Source organism: Ictalurus punctatus, chromosome 17 (genome assembly GCF_001660625.3).
Source record: "Ictalurus punctatus breed USDA103 chromosome 17, Coco_2.0, whole genome shotgun sequence".
Lineage (NCBI taxonomy): Eukaryota > Metazoa > Chordata > Actinopteri > Siluriformes > Ictaluridae > Ictalurus > Ictalurus punctatus.
The window spans coordinates 11,020,240-11,045,044 of NC_030432.2; the positions used below are offsets into that span (position 1 = coordinate 11,020,240).

General features: G+C 40.6%; 1 protein-coding gene across 1 annotated transcript; it reads right to left on the bottom strand.

The window, feature by feature from the left end:
* Window positions 1-1,217: 1,217 nt before the first annotated feature.
* Window positions 1,218-23,226, bottom strand: vps53 (VPS53 subunit of GARP complex). Its single transcript, XM_017490847.3, has 22 exons — window positions 23,044-23,226; window positions 22,055-22,135; window positions 19,722-19,771; window positions 19,535-19,601; window positions 15,055-15,141; window positions 14,648-14,763; window positions 14,401-14,520; window positions 12,068-12,146; window positions 11,698-11,841; window positions 11,467-11,609; window positions 10,825-10,966; window positions 10,605-10,700; window positions 9,981-10,075; window positions 9,034-9,276; window positions 8,581-8,728; window positions 7,892-7,974; window positions 7,664-7,742; window positions 7,313-7,461; window positions 7,092-7,161; window positions 6,726-6,863; window positions 2,806-2,910; window positions 1,218-2,481 (listed from the first exon to the last, which is right to left on the bottom strand). The coding sequence occupies exons 1-22, from the start codon at window positions 23,128-23,130 to the stop codon at window positions 2,308-2,310; spliced, it is 2,496 nt and encodes an 831-aa protein (XP_017346336.1). The 5' UTR covers window positions 23,131-23,226; the 3' UTR covers window positions 1,218-2,307.
* Between the last annotated feature and the right edge of the window lie 1,579 nt (window positions 23,227-24,805).

Genomic DNA, 24,805 nt, shown 5'->3' on the forward strand with positions numbered 1-24,805 from the left:
TTGTTCTATAGTCATGCATTTTAAAACATTTATTGATGGCACCAAACAACTGCTCTTAGACTTCCATTATATGCCAGTTTTGAGTGAAAAGACTTTGGTTCTCTGCTCAGTACAGTACATTTTGCTACACAGTGAACATGGCACAGATGCAGTGGAGGCAGATTATGTTGTAAAACTGATTGGGTATTTCTTTAAAACAGAGGTCACCAACCCTGTTCCTGAAGACCTACCTTCATGAAGATTTTAGCTTCAACCATAATCGTGCCCAACTGACCATCTAATCATTGCCTTAAGAAGTTCCTGATCAACTAAAAACAGGTGTTAGATTTGGGTTGGAGATAAAAGCCACAAAAAGGTCAATCTCCTGGAACAGGGCTTGTGATAACTGCTTTAAACATTTTAAATACTTTACCTATAAATGACATTTTAGATGCATCATACACACTACCATACTAAACTGTGCGCACACGTGTACAACACCACAGTGATTCAGAGCTCTTTATCAAATGAGACAGATTTAAAAATGGAAAATAGGCAGTTGGCTTTCCTACCATAGAAGCACAACATCTAATATTCAGACAGTATGACACCCTATATGTTCAGAGCATAAGACCAATCGTTACTCATTGTCTTATTGAACAATCTGTTCTGGATTTAGTTCCCTTTACTGTAATAATAACTTCCGCTCTTCTGGGAAGGCTTTCCAGTAGATTTTAGCGCATGATTGTGAGGATTTGCCCATTCAACCACATGAGCATTAGTGAGGTCAGGCACTGATGTTGGATGAGGAGGTCGGAGGGTTCAGTCAGAGTTCCAATTCATGCTAAAGGTTTTCAGTGGGGTTGAGGTCAGGGCTCTGTGCAGGCCACTCAAGTTCATTCACATCAAAATTGGCAAACTGTGTCTTCATGGATGTTGCATTGTACACATGGGCATTGTGATGCTGGAACAGGTTTGGGCCTCTTAGTTCCAGTGAAGGGAAATTTTAATGTTACAGTATACAAAGACATTTTAGTCAATTCTGTGCTTCCACCTTTGTTGCAACAGTTTGGGGAAGAACCACATCTGGGTGTGACGGGCAGGTGTCCACATACCTTTGGATAGTGTATATGCAGTATATAGTATTTTACTGTAATTACAGGATGGTGTGGTTTTGCACTATTTACTGTGGTACTATACATTAAAATACATTACAATTCATTCTAAGAAAGCTTAGAAAAGTTTTTGCTATGACTTTTAATGACAATTGTATGATTAAGAGCAGTGTAGTCAGAGTAAAAAGTACAACAGAGATGGCCAAAGCCCCACCCTACCTCATACATAGCAAAAAAAAAAAAATCTCTAAAATCATATCCATTAACAGGCAAACATGTATATAGACAGAAAACCATATAAATATTTTACATTTTCACCCTTGATTCTTAAGCATCAAATCTAATGTCACAAAATATATGACTACAGTTATCCAAAGGCCCTTCATAAGGCCTTACAAGACATTACAGAGATTCAGAAACACTCTGTACTCAAGATCTGCTCATGTGCTGATATACATCTCAAAATATCTTTGAACCTCTACAGTTTTGTCAATTCTGAGGGGAAGAAAGGCAACTTGTTTGTGTCCCATTGAGAGACAGGAAATCCCTAGTTTCTCTGTGGCATAGAGCGCCTAGGGTTCTACTCCTAAACCTGGAGACTGAATTACAGACCAGTGCCATTTACACACAGAGTCCCCTAACACACACCAATCACAGAGTGCCTCACGACTATTTACTGTAAAGGGTGAAGGGGACATTTAAAGAAAACCCTGCCCTTAAATCATTCCAATGTTCAGACTCCCAAGCCGGAAGAATTGGTGCCAAAGCAGCAGCAGGGTAATTTTCTGCATTGCTCTGCCATCCACTTTGCTTTAAGTGCAAACATATTTCAGAGAAACGTGCAAAGTAAACGGCATGCGTTCAGCCACTATGGAAAGCCTGTGCATTAGTGTTATAAAAGAGAAAGAAAAAAAGGAAAACCTCAGGGACACAAGGGTAAATGACTCATACATGCCAGCAATGTAGCAATGTGTTACAGGAAATTTTACAAACAACTTCTGATTCATGGGGTTTACATTAATTAATGGAATGAAAGCTTCGTTATTTTAAGGTTTTCGGTGTAAGATGGCTGATTCATGTTAATATGGGAATGTTTGCTTTTACATGTGTAAATAATGCCACTTTGAACGCTTTATGAGTTAAGACACTGCAGAAGAGTCATAATCGCATATCGCTTTAACAAGTCCTGTGTAATACATTGACGAAGAAATGGTCACTGAATTCGTTTTTTGATGAGCTTTTCAAGTTTGCGGATGCGTGAGGACTCCTGCTCAGGGGTTGGAGCGCTGAAGGACATAGAGGGTCCTGTGTCTGGCCCTGAGGGGGGAGTGGGTAACCTCTGTCTGAAGAGCTCGAGCATACTGCTTTGCTCACTGCGCTTCAGTCCCTGAGGATGCAAGCACACGCGCACACACAAAAATGTGAGGGGGCTACAAACACAAAGACAGACCCGCCTCGACAAAAGGACTGAACAAGGCAGCAATTCTCTGTGGGCCAGTATTTCAGCCCTTGAGCCTAATCATTATTAAAATAATTTTCAATTGAGAAAGTGCTCTTAAGTTTATTTTGTGGGATAGAAAGCGTCTAGACAGACATTATGAATTACTGAGCACATAATACATACTGACAGCTAAATCAGAATGCATTTAACCATTAAGTAACTTCAAAATATCATAAAAACAGCACAACTGTGACTTGTGCATGGGTTTACCTTCATGTCTAGAATTTTCTGGAAAGTCTCTGGGTTGCCATCAGCAAGAAGCTTGATATAATTATCCACAAACACCACTGACGGCTCATGAGGGGCCATGACCACCTGAAGAAGAGAAACCACTGTAAAACTGAAAAGACCTTGGTCCTGTCTCAGTGGTTAAATGTTCCCACATGAGTCAACTACGGCGAGCAGGAGAGCATTAGACAGTCACCAAATTGCAAACAAAGCAACACTCGGGAGTTATATTTAGGACCTTTTTTTAACAGAGCAATTACTCTATGCTTGAACGGAGCTGAATTAGCCTTGTCTGTAATTGTTTTTGCTATAATGAGGGAGTCTGAGCAAATAAGCAGTTAAAAAGGTTAAATAAGGCAGGGCCCCATACCATGGACCTCTTTTTTTTCCCCTTCATTGTGAGAAAAACTTGCAACTATTCATATTTCTAACAGGGCTGGAGAACACATGGTTTACAGACACTGGAAAACAAAGATATGGAACAGCACCCCCAACATTTCTTCCCCTGCCAACCTCCATTACTACTCATGTATGCCTCGAGGGACAGGGCTCCCAAATATGCACAAGTCAAAGTTGGAAAGGCAAAATTTAACTCTATGTGGATTTTGTGGAATTTTAATGACAATCCCTCCCTTCAACAAAGTGATTTACTTAGTGACTGGCTGGAGATAGGCCAATGAAAAGACTTGAAGGGGCCTGTTGTATTTAGCATGTTGTAAAAGAGGGAGAGAGAAACCAACAAAGCGTGAGAGAGTAAAGGAGTGAGAAAGACAGACAGATAGACAGACAGATAGGGAGAGGCAGAAGGGCTGCCTTTCCGTTTAGTTTCCAGAAAGAGCCGCAACAGGAGGGAGAGAGACTGTGGAAAACAGACACGTCTCACCGGCTGCATGCTTGGCCTGCAACACCTTTGTTAGCTTCTTGTCTCTATTGGGTCAGGAGCAAACCCTTTCCCAGCACAGAGATCTGAGAACATCTTTAATAGATTATTCTTCGTGTTAGCTCTGTAATGAGCATCATAAGGACAGCCAAACACTAGCTTCCAACCACAGTGGGCTCACATTTCAACCCTAAACCAGTGAATGTGTCACGGAAGTAACTCATTGATGCACTGGAACGACTGATAAGTGGCATCAATCCACTGAGCACAATATACACATCAGCCCTCACTAACTCACTGGCCTTTCGAGGAAAAGCAACAGTATAGTGTTTGATATTTTCAACTATGAAGCAGACTTTAAAGCCCTGCAAAAGGCAAAGTGGTTCAAAAGATGGGAGCAATTACCCAGGAGGTACCTGGGGCAGTGCAAAGTTAATCATTAATGCTAACCAGATCTAAAGGTTCTCTCAATGCATTCATTCAGCTTGTCAATAGCAAAAGGAATGCATATTCATGACCAGGACTTCAAACAGCACATAGCCCATGTGCTAACACAGATCCATCCATCCATCCATCTTCAACCGCTTACTCCTTTTCAGGGTCACAGGGGAACCTGGAGCCTATCCCACGGAGCATCGGGCACAAGGCAGGGTACACCCTGGGCAGGGTGCCAGTCCATCGCAGGGCACACAATCACACACACATTCACACACCCATTCATACACTATGGACACTTTAGACATGCCAATCAGCCTACCATACATGTCTTTGGACTGGGGGAGGAAACCGGAGTACCCGGAGGAAACCCCCACAGCACGGGGAGAACATGCACACTCCGCACACACAGAACCCCGACCCTGGCGGTGTGAGGCGAACGTGCTAACCACTAAGCCACCGTGCGCACGCTAACACAGATCAATAGCTAATAAAACCCACAAAAAGCCCAATACCCAAACTAAGCTGTTGCACCTGTCCAGCTTCATAACTATATTTGTTAATTATTTTGCAAGACGTAATAATCATCAGATATTTGAAAATAAAACAGAATTTTTAAAAAAAAGTTTTCCTTAAATAGGCATTTCACCAAGATCCTAAAACAGTCTTATTACATATAGCATAATTTTCACAGGCTAAATATAAATTAGAACTATGAAAATCAGTACAGCATTTCACTAACACACACCAGATATAGTTTTTGGGTATAAATAAAGGGTTTCATTTAAATGTGTGTTTTAAAATACTTTTATTACACAGATATAATTAGCCTAATATAAGCAGAGTTCAACTCTTATCCCATGAGAGCAGTTCCGACAGCAGTGAAAACTACAGACCTGGTAATTAACACACACGACTGTAGCTCAGGTATAAACTGAACCTGTAAAATAAACGCTCTGTAAAGAACAGTACGAGCTAATATTTTTAAACCAACTTATCCCAATACCAAGAGGTCACTGCTCACTACACTTTTATCTGTTAGGAAATCTGCTAGGCTATGCTGGCATGACAGTCCATGATTAAAGCTAATCCCACTCTGCACATTAGGAAGATCAAGGCTGAATTCCAGGCAGATGAGTAAAAGAGCAGGAAGTCCCAGGGGACCCTGGTGGGTGGCAAGGGAGCAGGGGTCAGGGACAGGAGGAAAACAAGGTAGTATGTGTGCTGATTCTGGGTTACAATAGATGTGCCCATGCACCTGTTTTGATGTAAAATCTGCACACAAGAAAACCTGAATGAAAGAAAATTGATTGCAAGCATTGGGCAACTTGGAAGCTAAAAATGACAGATGTAACAGATTTTTAAATAAAAGCTAGGGAATGTAGTGGGAGAGTGTGTGTGTGTGCTTTTTCACAATGAGTGCTTTTTCGATCATAGCCTCTTCCTGATACTTTTTCAGAAAATTACAGACAGACATTTTTCCCAGCAAAACTGAACTAAGCCATCTAACCATGTGTTCTGTTTATGCTAGAGGAATAACCGAACCTGGAATCATGCGTGTTAAAATACCTCTGTCTCTGAGAAAGAGGGATTGTGTGAGCAGCTGCTCCACTCAGAGCAGTGGCCTGCTGAGCTCAGGTCCTTCCTGCCCTGGGTACAGAACTCATTAAAATACAGGGACATAGCTGTGAGAGAAGCTCCTCTGCAATGCACAGCCATGAGGGCCTTTATGAGCTGCTCATAATGAAATACTTTTCTGCAGGGAGTCAAACCTGCAGTGTAAGGCTGTTAAATGGGAGGTTCTTGGAAAATAAACTGCACTTCCAAATTTATATTTATATTTATATATATATATATATATATATATATATATATATATATATATATATATATATATATATATACACATATACACACACAGTATCTCACAAAGGTGAGCACACCCCTCACATTTTTGTAAATATTTGATTATATCTTTTCATGTGACAACACTGAAGAAATGACACTTTGCTACAATGTAAAATAGTGAGTGTACAGCTTGTGTAACAGTGTAAATTTGCTGTCCCTTCAAAATAACTCAACACACAGCTATCAATGTCTAAACCGCTGGCAACAAAAGTGAGTACACCCCTAAGTGAAAATGTCCAAATTGGGCCCAATTAGCCATTTTTCCTCCCCGGTGTCATGTGACTTGTTAATGTTACAAGGTCTCAGGTGTGAATAGGGAGTGAATGTGTTAAATTTGGTGTCATCGCTCTCACACTCCCTCATACTGGTCATTGGAAGTTCAACATGCCACCTCATGGCAAAGAACTCACTGAGGATCTGAAAAAAAGAATTGTGCTGACAAACGTAGAGTTGTCATCCAGGTCTAAATTAATGTCTGAATCAAAATGTAAATACTTAAGACAAGCAGTTTTTACTTTAACAGTGCTTGGCCCATTTCAGAACTCTAAAGTGTCATGAAGCTGCTTTTCTTTATTCCTACATAATTTCATGCATGTTCATCATTGTTATTAGAGAATAGTAGACAATGAACAAAACCTTTTGATAGTTAGTGTATGTCTGGATGAATTGAGGTGATTACCTTAAGAATCATCTCTGCCCGAGTCATCCCTTTGACCACTATTTTAGTGTAACTCGCTGGAGCTTTGCGAAGGACTTGAGAGCCAATGGTTGGGAGGTCTAACAAAACAGTCTTCAGAGAGTGTGTGTCCAATAGAAGCTACATACAAAAATGACAAAACCACCCGAAGAAAGCTCAAATAAAGTGAATTCGTTTTTGGTAATTCGACAAAGCAAAAAAATAAAAACAAAATAAAAGTCTGTATAAAAACAGGAAGTATGTACTGTATCACATTTAGTGGACAAATTAGTTAATTCAGCAACCCTATGAATGAAAGGAAATCAACAGTTTTAAGTAAAAAGCTGATCACTGTGGCTTTTTGTTTACCTGCTCAGCTCCAACCATGCTGATGGGTTTACACCGGAACAGGTGGTTGATGAACTTTGGAATAAAGGAGCTGAAAAAGACGTGTTATTTATTTATATATATATATATATATATATATATATATATATATATATATATATATATATATATATATATATATATATATATATAAAAGAACTGTTTATGTAAGAGAAGTTATTTGACAGGGTTTAGATACAGACTTGATGAACTTGATGCAGAACTGAGTGAAGTATTTGCGGGTGGCAGCCAGGTTGTCTCTGATGATTGGTACATTCTGTTTAATATGCATGATGACAGAAGTGACATAGGGACTTTGGTCACCAACATGTTCCACACTCTGCCATGGCATCTGCGCATACAGACAGATGCAAAAAGAGAGGGAGAGGGAGAGAGAGAGAGGGAGGGAGAGAGAGAGAGACTCAGTGTTGCACTAGAAGAATTAGACCAGTATCAAACTGACAAATGCATCAGCCATTACTGTTGGATTAAAAATAAGTAGTTTGAGGAAAAATAATTTCTTTAAAACAGTTAAAGGAATGTCTTTAACCCACCTTGCTCATGGCTGTGAGGGCTGGATCACATGCAGCATCCAGATCCTGAACTAAAAGCTGGATGCTATTGGAGATCACACTGCCACACAAACAGAAGCAGTTATAGCTAGGAAGAGGTCCTGAAGACATAAAAACTGCATTCTCTACAGAACCACATGCAGATACTGGTATGCAGCAGAATTTATTTGAGACTCGTATGCTGTATATATTTAGGCAGTTGACAGTTACGTGCTAAAGGTGTCCATCTCTCCTGTTAGGTTAATCCTCTCCATAAGCGGCTTGTCCACTTTCTCCTTTAGCTTCTCCTCCAGCTGTGGACAAAACAGCACACCAAGACCATTTTTTAATAATCCTATCAGCAGCAACATCTTTTGCTATGTTGGAATTTCAGCTGGAGCTGCGAGTGCCAGGCAGCCATGACCAACTAAGAAGACAGTTCAGTAAAATAAAACAGTAACACAGACTGTGTTGATTGAATAATGTATGAACAGCTCCTGAATATTTTCCTGAATATTCCCTTCTGTTCCACCACTTGGTGGAATAATCGGTTTCAGTGGAATCCAGCAATGCATTTTCAAGAGTATGCACAGAACACTCACAAACTTGGCAACCTTTTGAATGCCTATAACGTACCTGCCCAAGTCACTCACTTCTATACCACAAAAAACAGTTACTGCTCAATTTTCCAAAGCAAAATATTGGAAAATTAATGTATAGTCTGGATTTAAGAATTTGTTGCCTAAAAGGCCTGTTTTTACATGTTAATTTTTCTGTTGTAAATAAACACAAATGAATGTGTTGCAGTTTCATTTTATTGTTTCATATGAGCTAGAACTATTTGTTAGGTCTATATAATTTTAGCCTATATGCTAGACAGGCAAGCTCTTCCTCTGGTGTGCGTGTGTGTGTAAAATGACCTGTTGTGTGGTAGCAAGGCAGTATTCGGCTGTGCTGAGGATACTGCATATAAGACAGAGCTCTTCTGTGGTAAATTTGGCCACCTCCGAACCCTCTTTTTCCTTTAATAGACTGCTGATGGTTAAACCTCCACTGTTACTGCTTGTTCTGAAACACACACACACACACACACCTCAGCAGCCCCGTCACACACCCTGTTCTTCAAACCCACAAGAGATTTTTCTAAAGTTTATCCCCTTTAGTTTGAACTCCCTCCTTGGCAGGGCAGCACAAAGAGTACTCTTCAGAATGGTTTTGTTCACCGAGCATTAGCCATTAGCCATCACCAGAGAATAAATAGCTCCAGCGACTGCAAGGATCAAAAGCCAGTCATGGCAATAATAGAAGACAAAAAGCAAGTCAAAGTTAAACCATATGAGGGGCTGGGTGCACTGCTGTAGGCCATCTCTTACTTGGGCAGGTTCCCAGACAGGATCTTCCAGGCATACTCGCGCAGGTACTTCTGGAAGATGGTAGTGAGGGCGATCATGGGCTCTCCTGTGCTCAGCTGAGAGCATTGCACCATGCACTTTTTATAGTATACAAAGAGATCTGCACAGCTGGGCAACACAGCTCCCCCTTCTTCAGTGCCCGACTTAGGGGGACCCTGCGCTCGGAAATCAGCCACAAAGCGGTCAATCAGCTCGCCGAGGTTCCTGTTACAATGATAAACAATAGAGAGCTGAAACACCAACAGTATTGTGATTGCCAGTGTGCTGAGGTGTGAGAACTATACAGAATAAGGAGCACATTGTGTGTGCCATCATTGTGGCTCATCCCCTTCAGCACTCAGTAACCAGATAGCAAATGCCCAAGTAAAGAATGTGGGCATTTTTCATGCCAAACAGGTCAGCCTGCGCTGGGATAAAGGAAGCCATTGTCTAGAAAAGGTCAGTCTACTTTAGCCAATGTACCATTACAAGAATAGACAAATCCCTATTTAGAGCTCCAGCTTTGGAAGTTCTGGGGAGTACGAAAGAGGGCAATGGAGAGGAGTGTTAGAAGGAAAAGGCAAACAGAGCCAGAGAAAGAGAAACCTCCTGCTATTACACTTTTCAATGGCTGTGGTTAACATGGGAAACATTTCTGCTTCGATGGAAAGATGAAAATGGAGCAATAGAAACACAGACGAGGGAATGACTGCTGAGGGACTTCGCATCAGGTGACACCCAAAAATGTATGCAGCATGGTGACACAGCATTACACAGGGTACACACACACACACACATGCTTGGGGCATGAAAGCAAATCGCTTACACCAGTTTGGAAGTAAATAAAAGTCCAATTTACAGAGTGATACAAAAGTAGTGAGTGTTTGGGCCACTGTCCTTGTGTGTAACAGCTAGCACGTTGCACTTACTTGTCCTGTGATTCGATATAGACATAGAGATGAGGCTCGAAGCATTTGGAAACAATGCCGTGGAACGGGTTCTCTGGGGTCTTGGGCTTCTTCGGCTGAAAGCAGGAAACCAAGTTATTCTTAATTTAGTGGATTTCTTAAGAAGCAGCTTGAGAGACTGATAAGATCTGATAAGATGGAGAAGGCAGAAGGAAACTGCATTGTTTGTACATTTGCAAGCTCTAGAAATCTTTGAACTACAAATAGTACTAAAAATGCACATTATCTAAACTCACATAATATTACACGACGCACATAGTGGTGAAATTGTAAGCAATTCATTTGTTGAGTTGTGAAATCAAACTGTACTTTATGAAGATGTTGACTGCATTACAGAATGGTAATGAGAACAGTATTGTGCTATATCAGGCTTTTGGTGGGGTAAAACTGAACACCACATGAGGTTTGATGACAGTGTTTTTCTATAAATTCCTCAGCCCCAGCTGCCATTCACATAAATGTTTTAAAAAATTATTGTTTAACTATTGTACCTCATCCTTAAAACATTAATTCAAGATGAGACAAAGACAAACTGTAATCTGTAAGGACAGAGTGAGTGACGATGAGGATGATAAATAATCCCACCCTGACCAGATCTTCATCCTTTTCAGAAACATTGTCCTCTCCTGACTCATCCTCCAGAAAAGGGTTAGTGGGCTCCAAGGGCATCTCCGGTCTCTTCTGCAAACAAAGGAACATTAAACTTACAAGAGAGAACCTCTCTGCCTCATTTGCTCTGGTTTTGCGCTCCAGAAATCCACCATGACCCCGGATAGCAGAGCCAGGAACATCCTGTTGGCCTTACCGCTGGGCCGTTGCTCAAGGTGCTGCCTGAGAAGCGCTTAGCCAGCAACCCCTCGAAATTGGTGGTCCTCTGAATAGCAAAGAGCAAGAGCTTGACCTCAATCTCTCTGGCACGAGCTCGCATCAACTTGGCCAACTCAGCCCTGGCACACAAAACACACACTGTGATGATCAGTAAGACCTCACATGTGGAGTGGAACTTCAGGTCAGGCAGTTTATAGGATAAAACATGCACATGGTTAAACTGAGCACCGCAACCACAGCTGCATTTTAAGGTGAAAAGATCTGTCAGGGCAAAAATGAGCTCCACCTGCTCTAGGTTTTATAAATGAAGCCTGACTGAATAGAAATGGATGAAAGTTTATGCTGATGAAGACAGGAGCAATTCCTTCTGTGAAAATTACAGTGTAGCAAAATCAAACATTCTTTCCACTGAATCTCTGGTAAAACTTTGCCTGAGAGTTATAGACAGAACTAAAAAAAAAAATAAAGTTTTGCTTTGGCTGTTCAATTATTTACCCAAGCATTTCCTTTTCATATGTTTAATTATAACATTTGCCTGGCATCTCAATTATTCCTTAAAAAAACAAAAAAAAACAGCTAACTTATAGTACTTTCATTTTACAAATGTGTGTACAGGTACCTGGTGATATGGCAGAACTCCACAGCTATACGCTCGGTCATGCACCACTCTTCAGGGAACATGCGGCTGTACTTCTCCTCATAGTCCACTAGTTGACGCTTTATCCATGCATAGCGCCGGTCAATCTTATCTAACCATGCCACCTGCATTTAAGATACAACTGTCAGAATGCAGATCCACACTTTTTCATTGGGAGTCTGATTGTGAGAACATACTGCAAACCACACTTACATCCTGGTTCTCTTGAAAGAGCACAAGGTACTCAGAGAGATGCTGCCTAATGAACTTCTTGATTATTTCCTGCCTAATCCGAGGATCCAGGACATTGGCCACCAAACAGGCATCTCTGAGCACAATGCTGGGGCCTCCAGGCCTCTATTAAACACACACAGTTATTATAGTGTACACAGTATGAGCAAATAATTAATTAATCGCAGCAACAATAAGAAAGTATATGGAATATAACAAAATATTTTTTTTAATCGAGACACTTTTATATATGCAGCCAAACATTTTCAAAATGCAATAGATTACATATCAATGTTATGTACAATAAATGCAGTATTACAGTTGTTTTTTTTCCTTGGTTACAGTGTAGTACCTTTGAGCCCTGTGCAGGAAAAGCCTCATCAAAGTCAGCTAGGATTTGTGTGCCTAGTTCGCTTTGTGCTGCTTTCACTCTACAGAGGAAGAAAGACAGACACACACGTTTCAAAAGAAGAACCCCCACAGGCACAGATTGGAAATCTCTTGTGCAGGATCTGCTTTGAGCAGAGGTACAGAGATTTTCCTTATCACGTGACCCCATAATGGAAAGGCCACTCTCTATCAGATCCTACTCCTAAACCGCTGAATTAGTGATAAGCATGAAGTACCACAGGAATGAAACAGAATGTGCACATACTATTATAATAGACCTACGCATAAAATACTTCAGCACTGTGGGGTTTTAAACAGGTACATGATATTCAGTGCCCCTCCAGCTTCAAAAAGAAGTCTCCTAGTTAATAAGAGCAGCTTTAACATATGTAACTGGCTCGTGTATTTATTGTTCAGTCCTTCAGACAGCTATAGAGAAATTCATTGAACAAATTTTGAGCAGGAACACTTATCTCTGTTTCCGGCAGACTGTTTTCATGAAAATTTGAGATTTGGCATTCATGCTGTTCAGCAGAATTATAAACTTTACTAAAGGTTTTTATTTTAATTCATCACACATGATCAGATCTTTATAGCTGAGGTACGATGGCCAACAGATTATGTCAATCAATTTGGAAAATAAGCAACATCCGATCTAGCTCTTCAGGCCAGTATTGACTCGACGGCGATGCTCGATATCTGATTGGGGAAGCCACACTTGATACGAGTCGTGCAATGAATAATAACGATAACTGCTCCATAAATCATCCAGTCCTATTATTGCATGTTTATTTACTTGGCACACTAGGAACTCCCAGCAGGGGGGAGGTTCATGGCAAGTTAAAAACGACATTAAAGAGGTTTGGGAGTATCACCGCATTGTGGATATGGGATTCCAATTTCCTTTAAAAAATGACTGTTGGTGCTGGATGTAGGCAGATCCCATCTCTGGAACAACAAGTGCCTTCCAGAATAAACACGAACAGAGAGAGGAGCCCACATTCTCTTGCCAGACACTGCCTGAACTCCAGTTGGGCATATGTCTGCTGATCCGAGTCTCTCTCAAACACTCTCAAGACCCAGCAGTGTCTGAAGAGTGGCGGCACTCACAGCTGCTGCCCCTGATCAAACGTCTGTACCACGCATTCATCCACTTCTATTTAGGGTGGCACAATGCCACCGAATCAAAGCATTTAATTTCTCCCATTTCTGGACTGGAATAAATAATCCTGCATTGTAGTAGGAAAAGCAGACTTAAAACATCGTCAATAGCTTCTATACATTGCTCTTTGACCACAATTCATACTCAGCATTCAAAACACGGAAAACCTTATTGCACTCTAAAACAAAAAAAAAGAAAAAGCACCACCCAAGCACCAAAGGGGGCTATTATGTTTACATTGTAAATCTCAAAGTTGCAGCACCACCTCCACCCACCACAATTTTTCCACCCCCCAATCAGAACAAAGCCAGACAGACCAGCTTGTTTAATACATTTGAATGTTTCTTTATAAATACAATAAATCTAATAATTTTTTTAAAAATTATATTTTCAGCTTCAAGTCTGTTTGTGAAAAGAAGCCTGCATTGTACTTATCTGAAGCAACTGCTGGGGTGGGGACTATACTATAGGAGCAGGAAAGGGCAACCAAAGCTACAAGCTTTTCCAGATAAACATAAAGGTACTGGAACATTCTATGGAATAGCTTTCCGCATGAAAACACCCTTCCTTGCCCTCTTACTTATGAAACAACAGCCTGATCAGTCTACCCAGCATAAATAAGCAGTGGGAAGCCCCGAGTATTAGTGACACGTGGAATAAGACTGATCTAAAACCCTCACAGTCTTCACCAAGAGTCTAGTTTCTAAGTCTGCAGGGACGGACACTACACTACTCAGCCAGAGACAAGGCTCCACTGTTGGAAGAATGAGCCTGAAAAAAAAAAAAGCACTGGAATAATAAAGATCAAGTGGAACAGATTTCCTTCCTGTGTTTCATTTGTGGTAAACATAAACAGGAACCTCATACCTTCAACTTAGAGAATTACACCAGAAAATTAGTCGTATAAACACTGCCTGCCCTTTAGCTCATTCAGATAACATGCCGATTGTCTGAGTATACAGTTAGGCAATGGCTCACGTCACACACCAAAATGTAATGGACAGTTTGGACTTTTTTTTTTTTTTTTTAGATTCAGGTCAGATTGGAACGTGCTTGCGACATCAGGTGTGTCTTCAACAGGGGTTACAATGGGTTGAGAAGGGCTGAAGAACAGATTGCGAGGGTGTCCTCACCTTTCAGACAGTTGGCGGATCTGAGGGATGCCCATATACTTTTGGAAGTGCTCCAGCACATTGACCACTCCCTGGAGCAAGTTGGCCACCTCCCCATACTGCCTCTTGCGTGTCATGGCCCTGAAAGATAACTTGATCTATCAAGCAATTAAAAAGATATTTTGAACCTATAGGTAAAAGACCAATCAGCACATGGCTCAGTGCCTCTGTCTCTGGTCTGTAGATAGCAAACAGTGTGGCCACTTACTCCAGAGAATCCACACCTCCTGCTAGCATGTGCAGGTGATTAAGGGTAGTAATGGACGTGGTTAGGTTACGTTTTGCATGGTCCAGCTGCTTGATGTCCCGGGTGATCTCTTTTACCTGGGCAAAGGAATAAACATCTCAGAGCTGATGGGTCCAGCATATGCAGGCCTAGGCGGATCCCCATTGTTCTCCTGTCCCACTAGACCAGATAGCCATACCCTGCCCTTCCTCTGACCTGTTCATCCCTTCTAACATGCAGTTGGCAAGTGAATAACTCAAGGATTTAAAAAGGCTGCTGCAGGATGTCACAATTTCCTGCCTAGTTAACCAGCAGCCAAGAGTGTTGGGAGACATAATATATGTTTTGACCAGACAAGATTCCTGTCTGTAAGGCTTATTTTTACTCACCATTTGTTCCGATTTCTCCGCTTTGTCCTTGATGTCTTTGATTTTGCCAAACAGTTGCTGGATGGCTATCTGAGCCTCCTCCAGAGCCTGGAATAGAGGCAGAAGTTCAGACACACAGCATCTGCGAACACTCTCGGACATGCCATAATGGTTTCACTGCCGGCAATGATATTTGCTGCATAATAACAATAGCTGTGAAGGTTTAAAGGGTAAAAGTTAATGCACATCAGATCCTTTATTTAACATAGCAAATCTATTAGTAATTAAATGTTTCGAATGTTAGACAACAAACTCAATCTTTAAACCACATCGAAGCAATTTACTGTTTCACCAGAAGCAATCCCTGGTGAATATGATTTCAGAGTCTTCTTCAGCCTGAAGAAGAAACGATACGAATGATTATGTTGTTGTTCTCCACAGTTTTCACCCTCCTCCCTCCACATTATTTTTAGCAAGTGTCTTTCACTCACTCAAACAGAGAAATGAGAACCAAATGGGAAGACTTGATGAAAAATTCTCATACACAGTTTGTCCTCACATTCCAACAGGGTAAGTGTACAGCAGCTGCACTGGGGCCTGCCACATGTTCACCCACCGAACCCGCTGGCATCGACCAGGCGCCCAACTTAACCCTGAAGTTGGCTGACCTCCACACCAACAGTTATAAACTTCACAACACTATGCAATGTTCTGCGACACTTCCCTGTTGGTTTTTAATAATGGTAGTCACTGCTAGTATATTTTGCCAGGCCCAGGGCTAAGCTGACCAGGAGTAGGATGGTTGGCGCTCACTCACTCTCTCGCAGGCCAATGGAATGCTAACAGCCGGCACCAGCTGCCCGGTGGAATTTACCACTTTTAAAATCCTCCTCAAAATACAGTCGGACACAGAGTTACTCAGTTGACAGAACATTTTCAAAAGCGAGACACAGCTCAAAACAATTTGAAGGCCTTCCGGACACTTCCCGGTGAAACTTTCAAACTCAGCTGTCGCTCTCTATGCGTCTGCTGCCATGCCTGATAAAGTCCATATAGGAGAGTCAATGAGAAACCATTTTCCAATCTCAGTGGAGTTAAGCAGTGCAGATAGAGAGATGAGGAGGGGTCAGTGATTTCAAATGATTTATTTCCAGTGTAAGAGTCTGAATGCTGGGAGTGTACTTTCCTTCCTTATCCATGGCCAAAATATGCTGACTGATAAAAATCAGGTGATGGTAGGGTTCAGTGTCGTTGAAATGCTTCAGATGAAGCACCAATAACTTCTCTTTTAAAGTTCAATAGGGAAAACTGCATTCATAAACGTAGAGACAACTGGAATACAGGTCCTTGTCTGATGATAAAGAAAAGCAATACATTAGCAGCTGTTTATCTTCTTAATTCAAATGAGTATGTTGAAGTGAAATTCTCTCCCAAATAGCTATAAAAGTACAAACATCATACATATGTTTTTAATTATTCTTTAATAATCAGGGTTGTGCAAAGCATAAATAAGGCATGTGGATTACATCTAACTCATTCTCCTGCAGTGCGTACGCAAATACGTCGTCTTCTTTATATACGAATGAAATTTTAACAACTGCAGCAGTTCCTGAAGCTGTGGTTTCTGCAGAATACATCGTCTATAGTTCCACACTGAAGGACTAAATACAGCTGAAGAATATCAACTTTAACATGAACTATAAGAACAGCATTTCTGACACATCTCTATGATCGCCTAACGGGATTTTGCAGCGATTGTTGCGAACGCAACCGTATACCATTAGTTGCATTTATTTGCTAGTTCAAGCAGTCAAACAAATCAGTGGGGATTTAAATACATTTTTCAGTCACTGATAAATGGCTTCAACTGTTTACACACCAACGTTTCCAGCCAACCGGAACTGCTCAGGAACTTTGAGTCATTAGTCCATAAAAGACATTTCCACAGCCCTTCTTGTCAATTTCATAACTCAGGAATCAAGAGTTGCTGCTGTTTAAGTTTTAATAAACAACAAGCAAAATTGGTCGGGGGTTTGATTCCCGCCTCTGCCCCGTGTGCATGGAGTTTGCATGTTCTCCCCGTGCTTTGGAGGTTTCCCCTGGGTACCGCGTTGTAGGCTGATGGGCATTTCTAAATTGTCCGTAGCGTGTGAACGGGTGTGTGCGCGATTGTGCCCTGTGATGGGTTGGCACCCCGTCCAGGGTGTCCCCTGCCTTGTGCCATGAGTCCCCGGGATAGGCTCCAGGCTTACCTGTATTATTGGTTACTAGAATTTGCTCCATAAAACTGAAATCTGTAAAAAAAAAATAATAATAAATAAAATTATAATAATTTTATATCGGTCTATGTTTAATTCTGACGAAAAATAAGCAAGCACGTATCTTAAACTACTTCTAAAACATGTTTTTTTTTTTTAAAAGGGAAAGACAGGCCAAATATTTTCGTTCTTTTTTTTTTTTTTTTTAATAAATCGCACAAGCTGTACACGTTCCATCTTTATGCGTTTATATATATTTTTAGGGTAGCTCTTCAGCATTCCTGATAAGCAGCTCCACATGCCAGAAACTAGATGAGACATCCTGATCCCAACTCGCTATGTGACAGCCATAAAATTCTCATATGCAGCCCCTACCCCCAACTCCATCTGGGAACACAATACAGCAAGCTTTTAATATGGAATTTCAAACTGCATGAAAGAAAATAATATTTATCACAGTTTTGGCTGGGCTAGACAACTGACAACCAATGGGAGTGACCAGTGACCGTGATAAATGACACAACATGATTTAGAATTCTGGTGATTTTTGTGCTCTATTCAGTGTTTTTGTGTGATTTTTGCAGCCAAAAATGCTTGAATACTGTGGAATGTGCTTGATTTTGCGTTCATTTCTGCGATTGCAAAAATCACTAAATCCTGGTGGGATTGAATTTTCACAATATTGTTAAACTGCTTTCCATTTTGGAAAATATTGAAATTGAATATCACAAGCAAACAATGTGGTGATCATATGAGGAGGACCAAAATTGCAAAAGTGTTGGCCAGAGAGTGTCAAAAGTGTGTGAGGACAAAGAATCCAGTTATTAATCAGGAAAAGAGGGGCATATAGGCTTTCACAGAAATGAATACAGGGTAACTAAGGTATTTCTTCAAAACAAGGCATTTAGTGAATTAGCTTTGTCCTTGGGTATCCAGCTGCCCATAACTTCCTAACAGTGAATCCGCTCAGAAAGCAGACACCACCATTTCTCCTTCCAAGATGTCCCCAAGGCATTTAAACAGGGTGGACATCTGTGAGGTGACTGAGGTACAATGCTGGAGTCATGATGCTTATCTGGTCATGACCTCCAACACAACATGAACACTCAGTCGCTCACTCTTCAACCCCTCCTGACAAACAAACAAACAAAAAAAGACGATGGAGAACTCTGATCTTTTCAAATCTGAGAATCTCTGAGCCCTTTAAAAAGACATGTTTTCCCACCACCTCCACGCAGTTAGAATTATCTTCATGCATGGCCCCGAGACTGTGATTCAGAAGCATGTGTCTCCGCCCTAATGATAAATACTTCTCAGACTAAACAAAGAACAAGCTGGTGTGTTTTCCATCTCTCCTCCCTCAGCCCCCGGCCTCTACATCTGTAATCCAGCATTTCCATCTGCAGAAGGGATTTTCCTTTTGCTCGGTGGAAACATCTCAGAGGGATACCAGGCCCTGAGACTCCAAACCTTGACTTTCCACATCTCAGAGAAAGCTGGTTATGGGACGACCACCAGACCCCTCTCAGTCGTCACTTGCACCAGCTCATACCTCACAATTAGGTGTCACATTTCACTTCTGCCTGCTGCTCTGATTGAGCATGGATCTGTGTTGAATCAGGGTTTTCCACCAGCTCCAAGAAGCAGCAGGACACCAAACCACAATGTGGAATGCCAGCATAGTCGAAAAACAGGGGAATCTGAAAGAAATGTGCTTTCTCTTCCAGACAGCGAGAGAGAGCGAGAGAAGTGCTGAGGATGGGAATGTGACAGCTCTGACTAATCTGAGCTTAGATGAACACAGGGAACAGAAATACTTATTAAATGTCACTGGAAAAGAACTGACTGTGATATGGAATATCTGATATTTGTTACCAAAGAGTCAAACCCAAGCTAAGAGACATTTGTGTGTGAGCAGACGGCAGGCAGCTCCTGACAGCACCTCACCAGGATCTGATTTCACATCCAACACTACAGACTAAAGAAGCTTTCTGTAGTCATGCTGTAGCCCTTGACCAAGCTTCGCTAACCATTCTCTGCAGCTCCAATTCATCATACTTCTCTCACACCAATCAATCAATCATCTCACATAAACAATCTCTGTCAAAGCCCCCTTTCCATAAACTCTCTGAAAGTACAAATCACCAAGTCCATCATTTATTTTTCACTGCACAGGAATTATGTTGAAATCTTTCCCACAGGGGACTGAGCCATGGGCTGATGCGAGCACATGAGACACCCACCTGCCTGCCATCCTGTCCCACGTTAGTTTGTCCCCTCACCACCGTCCTGATGTTGTCATCCAGTCGTCTGGTGAAAGGGAAAACACACATCAATAAAGACACCAGTGGGCAAATCACTAGGGTAATACGCTAGTTCCGTATTCGGCATTGTGATCATTTTACATTTCATGGCAAATGAAAAGCTCACCTGATTTTCAGGCGAATTTTATTCACCACTTCATCTATATTTGCGAGTGACTGTAAAAAGCAAGATAAAATTTAGAACATAACTCGTTAAAAGTCAATATTGCAACTAACATGAACCTTTCTCTTATTAAACACTGTCCGTGCAAAAAGGGCACAGGGTGATAGCACAACCTAGTGGTCAAATAAAGGGGGAGGAAAAAAAATGGCATAACTAAGGGTGCAATTCTCAGATACAAGTCAGCGCCCCAAAATTAAAACAACATGTATCGCACAAAAGCTGGTAGACCATTACGACTAAATCAATACATGTGTTTCTGTACCAGTAAGTCCAATAGAACACAGGCAAATCTTTTTTAATCATCACTATTATACTCTTATTTAGGAATGTTAATCATTTCCTTTTGCACTGAGCATTTCTCTTTACCTCTATTATTCTGTGCTTGTCAGTCCCAATAAAGGAAGCATGACTTCCTAAAACTAACTCCCATGTTGGTAAACTTGAAAGTGGTCAAAAGTCCAGGAGAATTTTATTTTTTTGCTAGATAACATACATTACAATATGATATCCCACATTGTACATCATGATATTCAACAAAAAAATTTTTTTTTCTTTTTCTTTCAACCAGTGACAAAAGTAATAGCAGAATTAACAGCCAAAAGCTTGCATAATATCCACTCACACTGCTTCATATTGCATTGAAACAGCTCTAAATAGCTGGCTGCTCTATAAGTGTGTGTATATATATATATATATATATATATATATATATATATATATATATATATATATATATATATAATGATCTTGTATCAAGACGTACATTGTAAGGACTTGGAAGGACATATACTGCAGTCCTTTTCATACACTGTCTCATTTTTATTTAAGCAGTTGGCAGATGCTCTTATACAAAGCAACAATCTAGTCCTTAGGGGGAAAAAATGCTTGATTGTGATTACTCTAATTAGACTAAAATATGTTGTGTCTTAGAAGTTCCTTATAATTAACACCAATAAGATTCTTTCATCTACACTATATGGCCAAAGGTTTGTGGACACCTGACCATAACACTCATGTGCTTGCTGAACATCCCTTTCCAGATGTAGTACATCCCATCCCCCTTTGCTGTTATAATCACCTCCACTCTACTGGGAATGTTTTCACTAGATTTTGGAGCATGGCTTTAAGGATTTGTACTCATTTATCCACAAAAGCATTAATGAGGTCAGGCGAAGAAGTCTGGGGTACAGTCTGTGTTTCAGTTCATCCCAAAGATGTTCAATGGGGCTGAGGTGAGGGTTCTGTGCAGGTCAATTGAGTTCTTCCACTCCAACCTTAGCAAACCATGTCTTCATGGAGCTCACTTTGTGCACAGGGGAATTGTCATGCTGGAACACGTTTGGGCCTCTCAGTTCCAGTGAAGAGAAACTGTAATGCTACATCATACAAAGGCATCCTTTACAATTGTGTGCTTCCAACTTTGAGGCAACAATTTGGGGAAAGAACAACATATGGGTGTGATGGCAAGATGTCCACAAACATTTGGTCATATACTACAGTGCATCATTTAACTGCTTATAATAAAAGATCTGAGGGCTTAACTTCCTCACCTACACCTTAAGGTAGATTATATTGCTAGCTCTTAATTTAGATTTAGGTCTTTGGTGTAACTCTTTGTGGAGCCGGGGCGTGCTCAAGCTCCGGTTTGTGAATGGAGGGCAGAGCCAGAGAAGGTGAGTGGTAAGGAATGCACACCTGTGGGGAATTCTCTTAATGAATGTTCTGTGTTGCAGTGAGAGGAGGCAAGGATAAGAAGGAGCAACCAACATGAAGTTGCGTGTGTGTTTTTAAGAGAGCTGAAAAGCAAAAGTAAAATAAAGCGCCTTTCAGTTGGTTCAAGCCTGTCTCCAGCTTCCTCAATTCTGCCTGAACTTGGGGAGATTGCTACACATTTTAACATAATTCTCTATTTAATTGCCATTCTGTATATTTTGTTGGTCTGTGGCAGTAATTAAACTTGAATGAAACATAAACTAGGTGTCTAAAAACATTTGCCTGGCAATGTAAGTAAAGAATATTTATAGCTGCCAGTGTGCAGCCATTAGAGTAAAACTCATATACTCCTAAGTATGTTATTTTATTTCAGTTCTTATGAGCAGTTTTACATTTAAAAAAAAAACTGACATAGCTTTATTACCCAAAAACAAAGGGATTCTGTCTTCATTTGGGATTACTTTGGGCTTCCTATATTCTTTCAGGTTTTGGAAATGTAACACAGCAGTAAAATAAAGTTGTCAGACCTAGCACATTTGGGTGGAGACTATCATGTGACTCACCTGCTCAGTTGGAAACAAAGTGTTGATGTATTCAACTGCATTGAAATCAGCTCGATCGAGTGGGTCCTGACTGGGAAACACCTTACAAATAAATAGATAGGAAGAAAAAATATGAATATATAATTATTCAAGGTATATATGAACACCATATACAAGAGCACGTGGGTCATCTTACTGATAAATCCAGCTTGTTGCATTAAACATAATTGGGTCTAGGAAAGCATATTTCTCTTTTCTTTTTTTAAGCAGTATTTATTCAGCCCTCCCTGCTGGGGAAAAAAAACCCCAGAAACCATCACCAAAACTCTAATGGTCTCCACTACAAATACCATTACAAACCATCAGCTAAGCATTAAAATAATTACCATTACTGGTCCTTAATGGTATCCACTAGACAGAACATGCCTTCAAGAAGGCAACAAATTACCAGCAGATACCCACAGGGACCATTACAGTTTCCATTAAAACCAGTACAATTCCTATTATAACCATTACAAATTCTCTGGAGGATTTCTGCTATTTTTCCCCTCAGCAGGACTGTGTTTTATAGGTGCGAAAGTGAATGTCAATTGTTTCTGTCTAAATTTAGCTAGATAATATACACATAAGTAATATAATATCAAAATAGCTAGCTAGATTTCTAGCTAAACTAGCAAAACAACTGGCAAGAATGAACGACTACAGTTAGGACACTTATTAAACTAACGTATTTATACTGGTTTATAATGTATTTATTTAGTTTATTTCCTCGACGCTTTGGTCAGAATTTCCGCTCAATATAATTGATGAAATGACAGTGATATACAAGTTGACAGAAGCTAGCTAGATAGTAAACCTTTTGCAATGACTGGAGTAACAGCACAGCTCAGCTCAGCTCAGCTCAGCTTAGCTTAGCTTAGCCTAGCCTAGCCTAGCCTAGCCTAGCCTAGCCAGGTAGAATGTATTAAGTATCGCACATACAGAACTAACATGAAAGACAACTATGTTACCTGTTCGATGGCCAGCTGCACTTCGGGGGTAAGGTGTAAAATTGCGTCCAAATCCTCCACAAATTCTAACTCTTCATCTTCCATCATTGTATCAAAACAACCGAGTGCCAGTTAGCTGTAGCTCTGTGATGATACTGGAGAGCTGCTACTGTTCCGTCCTCCAGCTCAGAACTCATCCCAGCCGCCATTACTGCCGCCCACAGGAGGGGAGTCACTAAGCTGCCTTTCACCTTCCACTAGTAATATGCAGAAAATGTCACACACTGAAAAGCAAAACCATCAGTTTGTTTGATCTCTTCAGTGAAAACCAGTGGTGGAATGCAACTAAGTAGATTGACTCAAGTAGTACTTAAATACAAATTTGAAGTCCTTGTACTTTACTTGAGTATTTCCATTTTATGCAACTTTATACTTCTACTCCACTAGATCACAGAAGCAAATATTATACTTTTTACTCCACTTCATTTGTCTGACAGCTTTAGTTACTAGTTACTTTCCAGATTACTATTTTTTTTTCTCCAAATGTGGTGATTTTGAAGGTTTGTGATCAACTGAAGAATGAATGACATGTTTTCCTTTATGGGTCAAGAAAATTACAGGACAGTAGCACTACAAACATACTATGATCTTATAGAGTATGACGCATTGCTGTGGATTAGATTAAACTAACCAACAGTATATAAAGTAGTTGAAATTAGCTCAAACATCTACAGCAGTTAAATGCAACATACACATTAATGCATGATAAGACAGAAGTACTTGTACTAGGACCATGTGTAGCTAGAAGTAAGCTTTCTGATCTCATTGTAACTCTGGATGGACTGGATGACTGTTTTGTCATGTACAGCAGTAAAAGACCTTGGTGTGATTATTGACTCCAGTCTATCATTTGAAGCTCATGTAGATAATATTACTCAGATTGCCTTCTTTCATCTCAGAAATATTTCTAAGATAAGAAATATGTTGTCACTACATGATGCAGAGATATTAGTTCATGCTTTCGTCACCTCTAGACTAGATTACTGTAATGCCATACTGTCTGGATGTTCCAGTAGGATCATAAACAAACTCAAGTTAGTCCAGAATGCAGCTGCTAGAGTCCTAACTAGAACCAGAAGATACGACCACATCACCCCGATCTTATCCACACTGCATTGGCTCCCAGTGAAATCATGTATTAATTATAAAATACTATTATTAACTTGTAAATCACTAAACGGGTTTGCACCACACTATCTAAGTGACCTATTGGTTTTCTATGATCCGTCACACCTACTTAGACCAAAAGGTGCAGGCTATTTTACAGTACCTCGAATAGCGAAGGCTACAGTAGGGGGAAGAGCTTTCTCTTATAGAGCCCCACAGTTATGGAATAACTTTCCAATTAATGTTCGGGACTCAGACACAGTCTCAGCGTTTAAGTCTAGGTTTAAAACGTATTTGTTTACTCAAGCCTACCATGACTAGACTTTCTGTTATGCTAAGCACAGTCCTAATAATCTCTTCTCTCCCTCTCTCCTTCTGTCAAGCCACACAGGATTTTATGGAGATACTAGAGATCCTGATCCTTTCTGCTCTCCGGACCTGCCTGATCAGTTCAGATGCCCTACCTCTGGATGGAGCTCTCATCTACTCCAATTCCAGATTACTGGGACTACGGTTGCTTCTAAGGCCAAACAGACTTCATTTTACACTATCTGTTGTTACCCAGATGAGGATGGGTTCCCTTCTGAGTCTGGTTCCTCTCAAGGTTTCTTCCTCT

Bases quoted from the DNA above. Each gene is read 5' to 3' on its own strand.
- vps53 (XM_017490847.3), bottom strand. From the start codon at position 23,130: ATGATGGAAGATGAAGAGTTAGAATTTGTGGAGGATTTGGACGCAATT. The intron at 9,277-9,980 runs GTAAGTGCAACG...TCATTGTAACAG, and splicing joins TATATCGAATCACAGGACAA to GAACCTCGGCGAGCTGATTG. The intron at 6,864-7,091 runs GTAAACAAAAAG...TTTTGTATGTAG, and splicing joins GCATGGTTGGAGCTGAGCAG to CTTCTATTGGACACACACTC.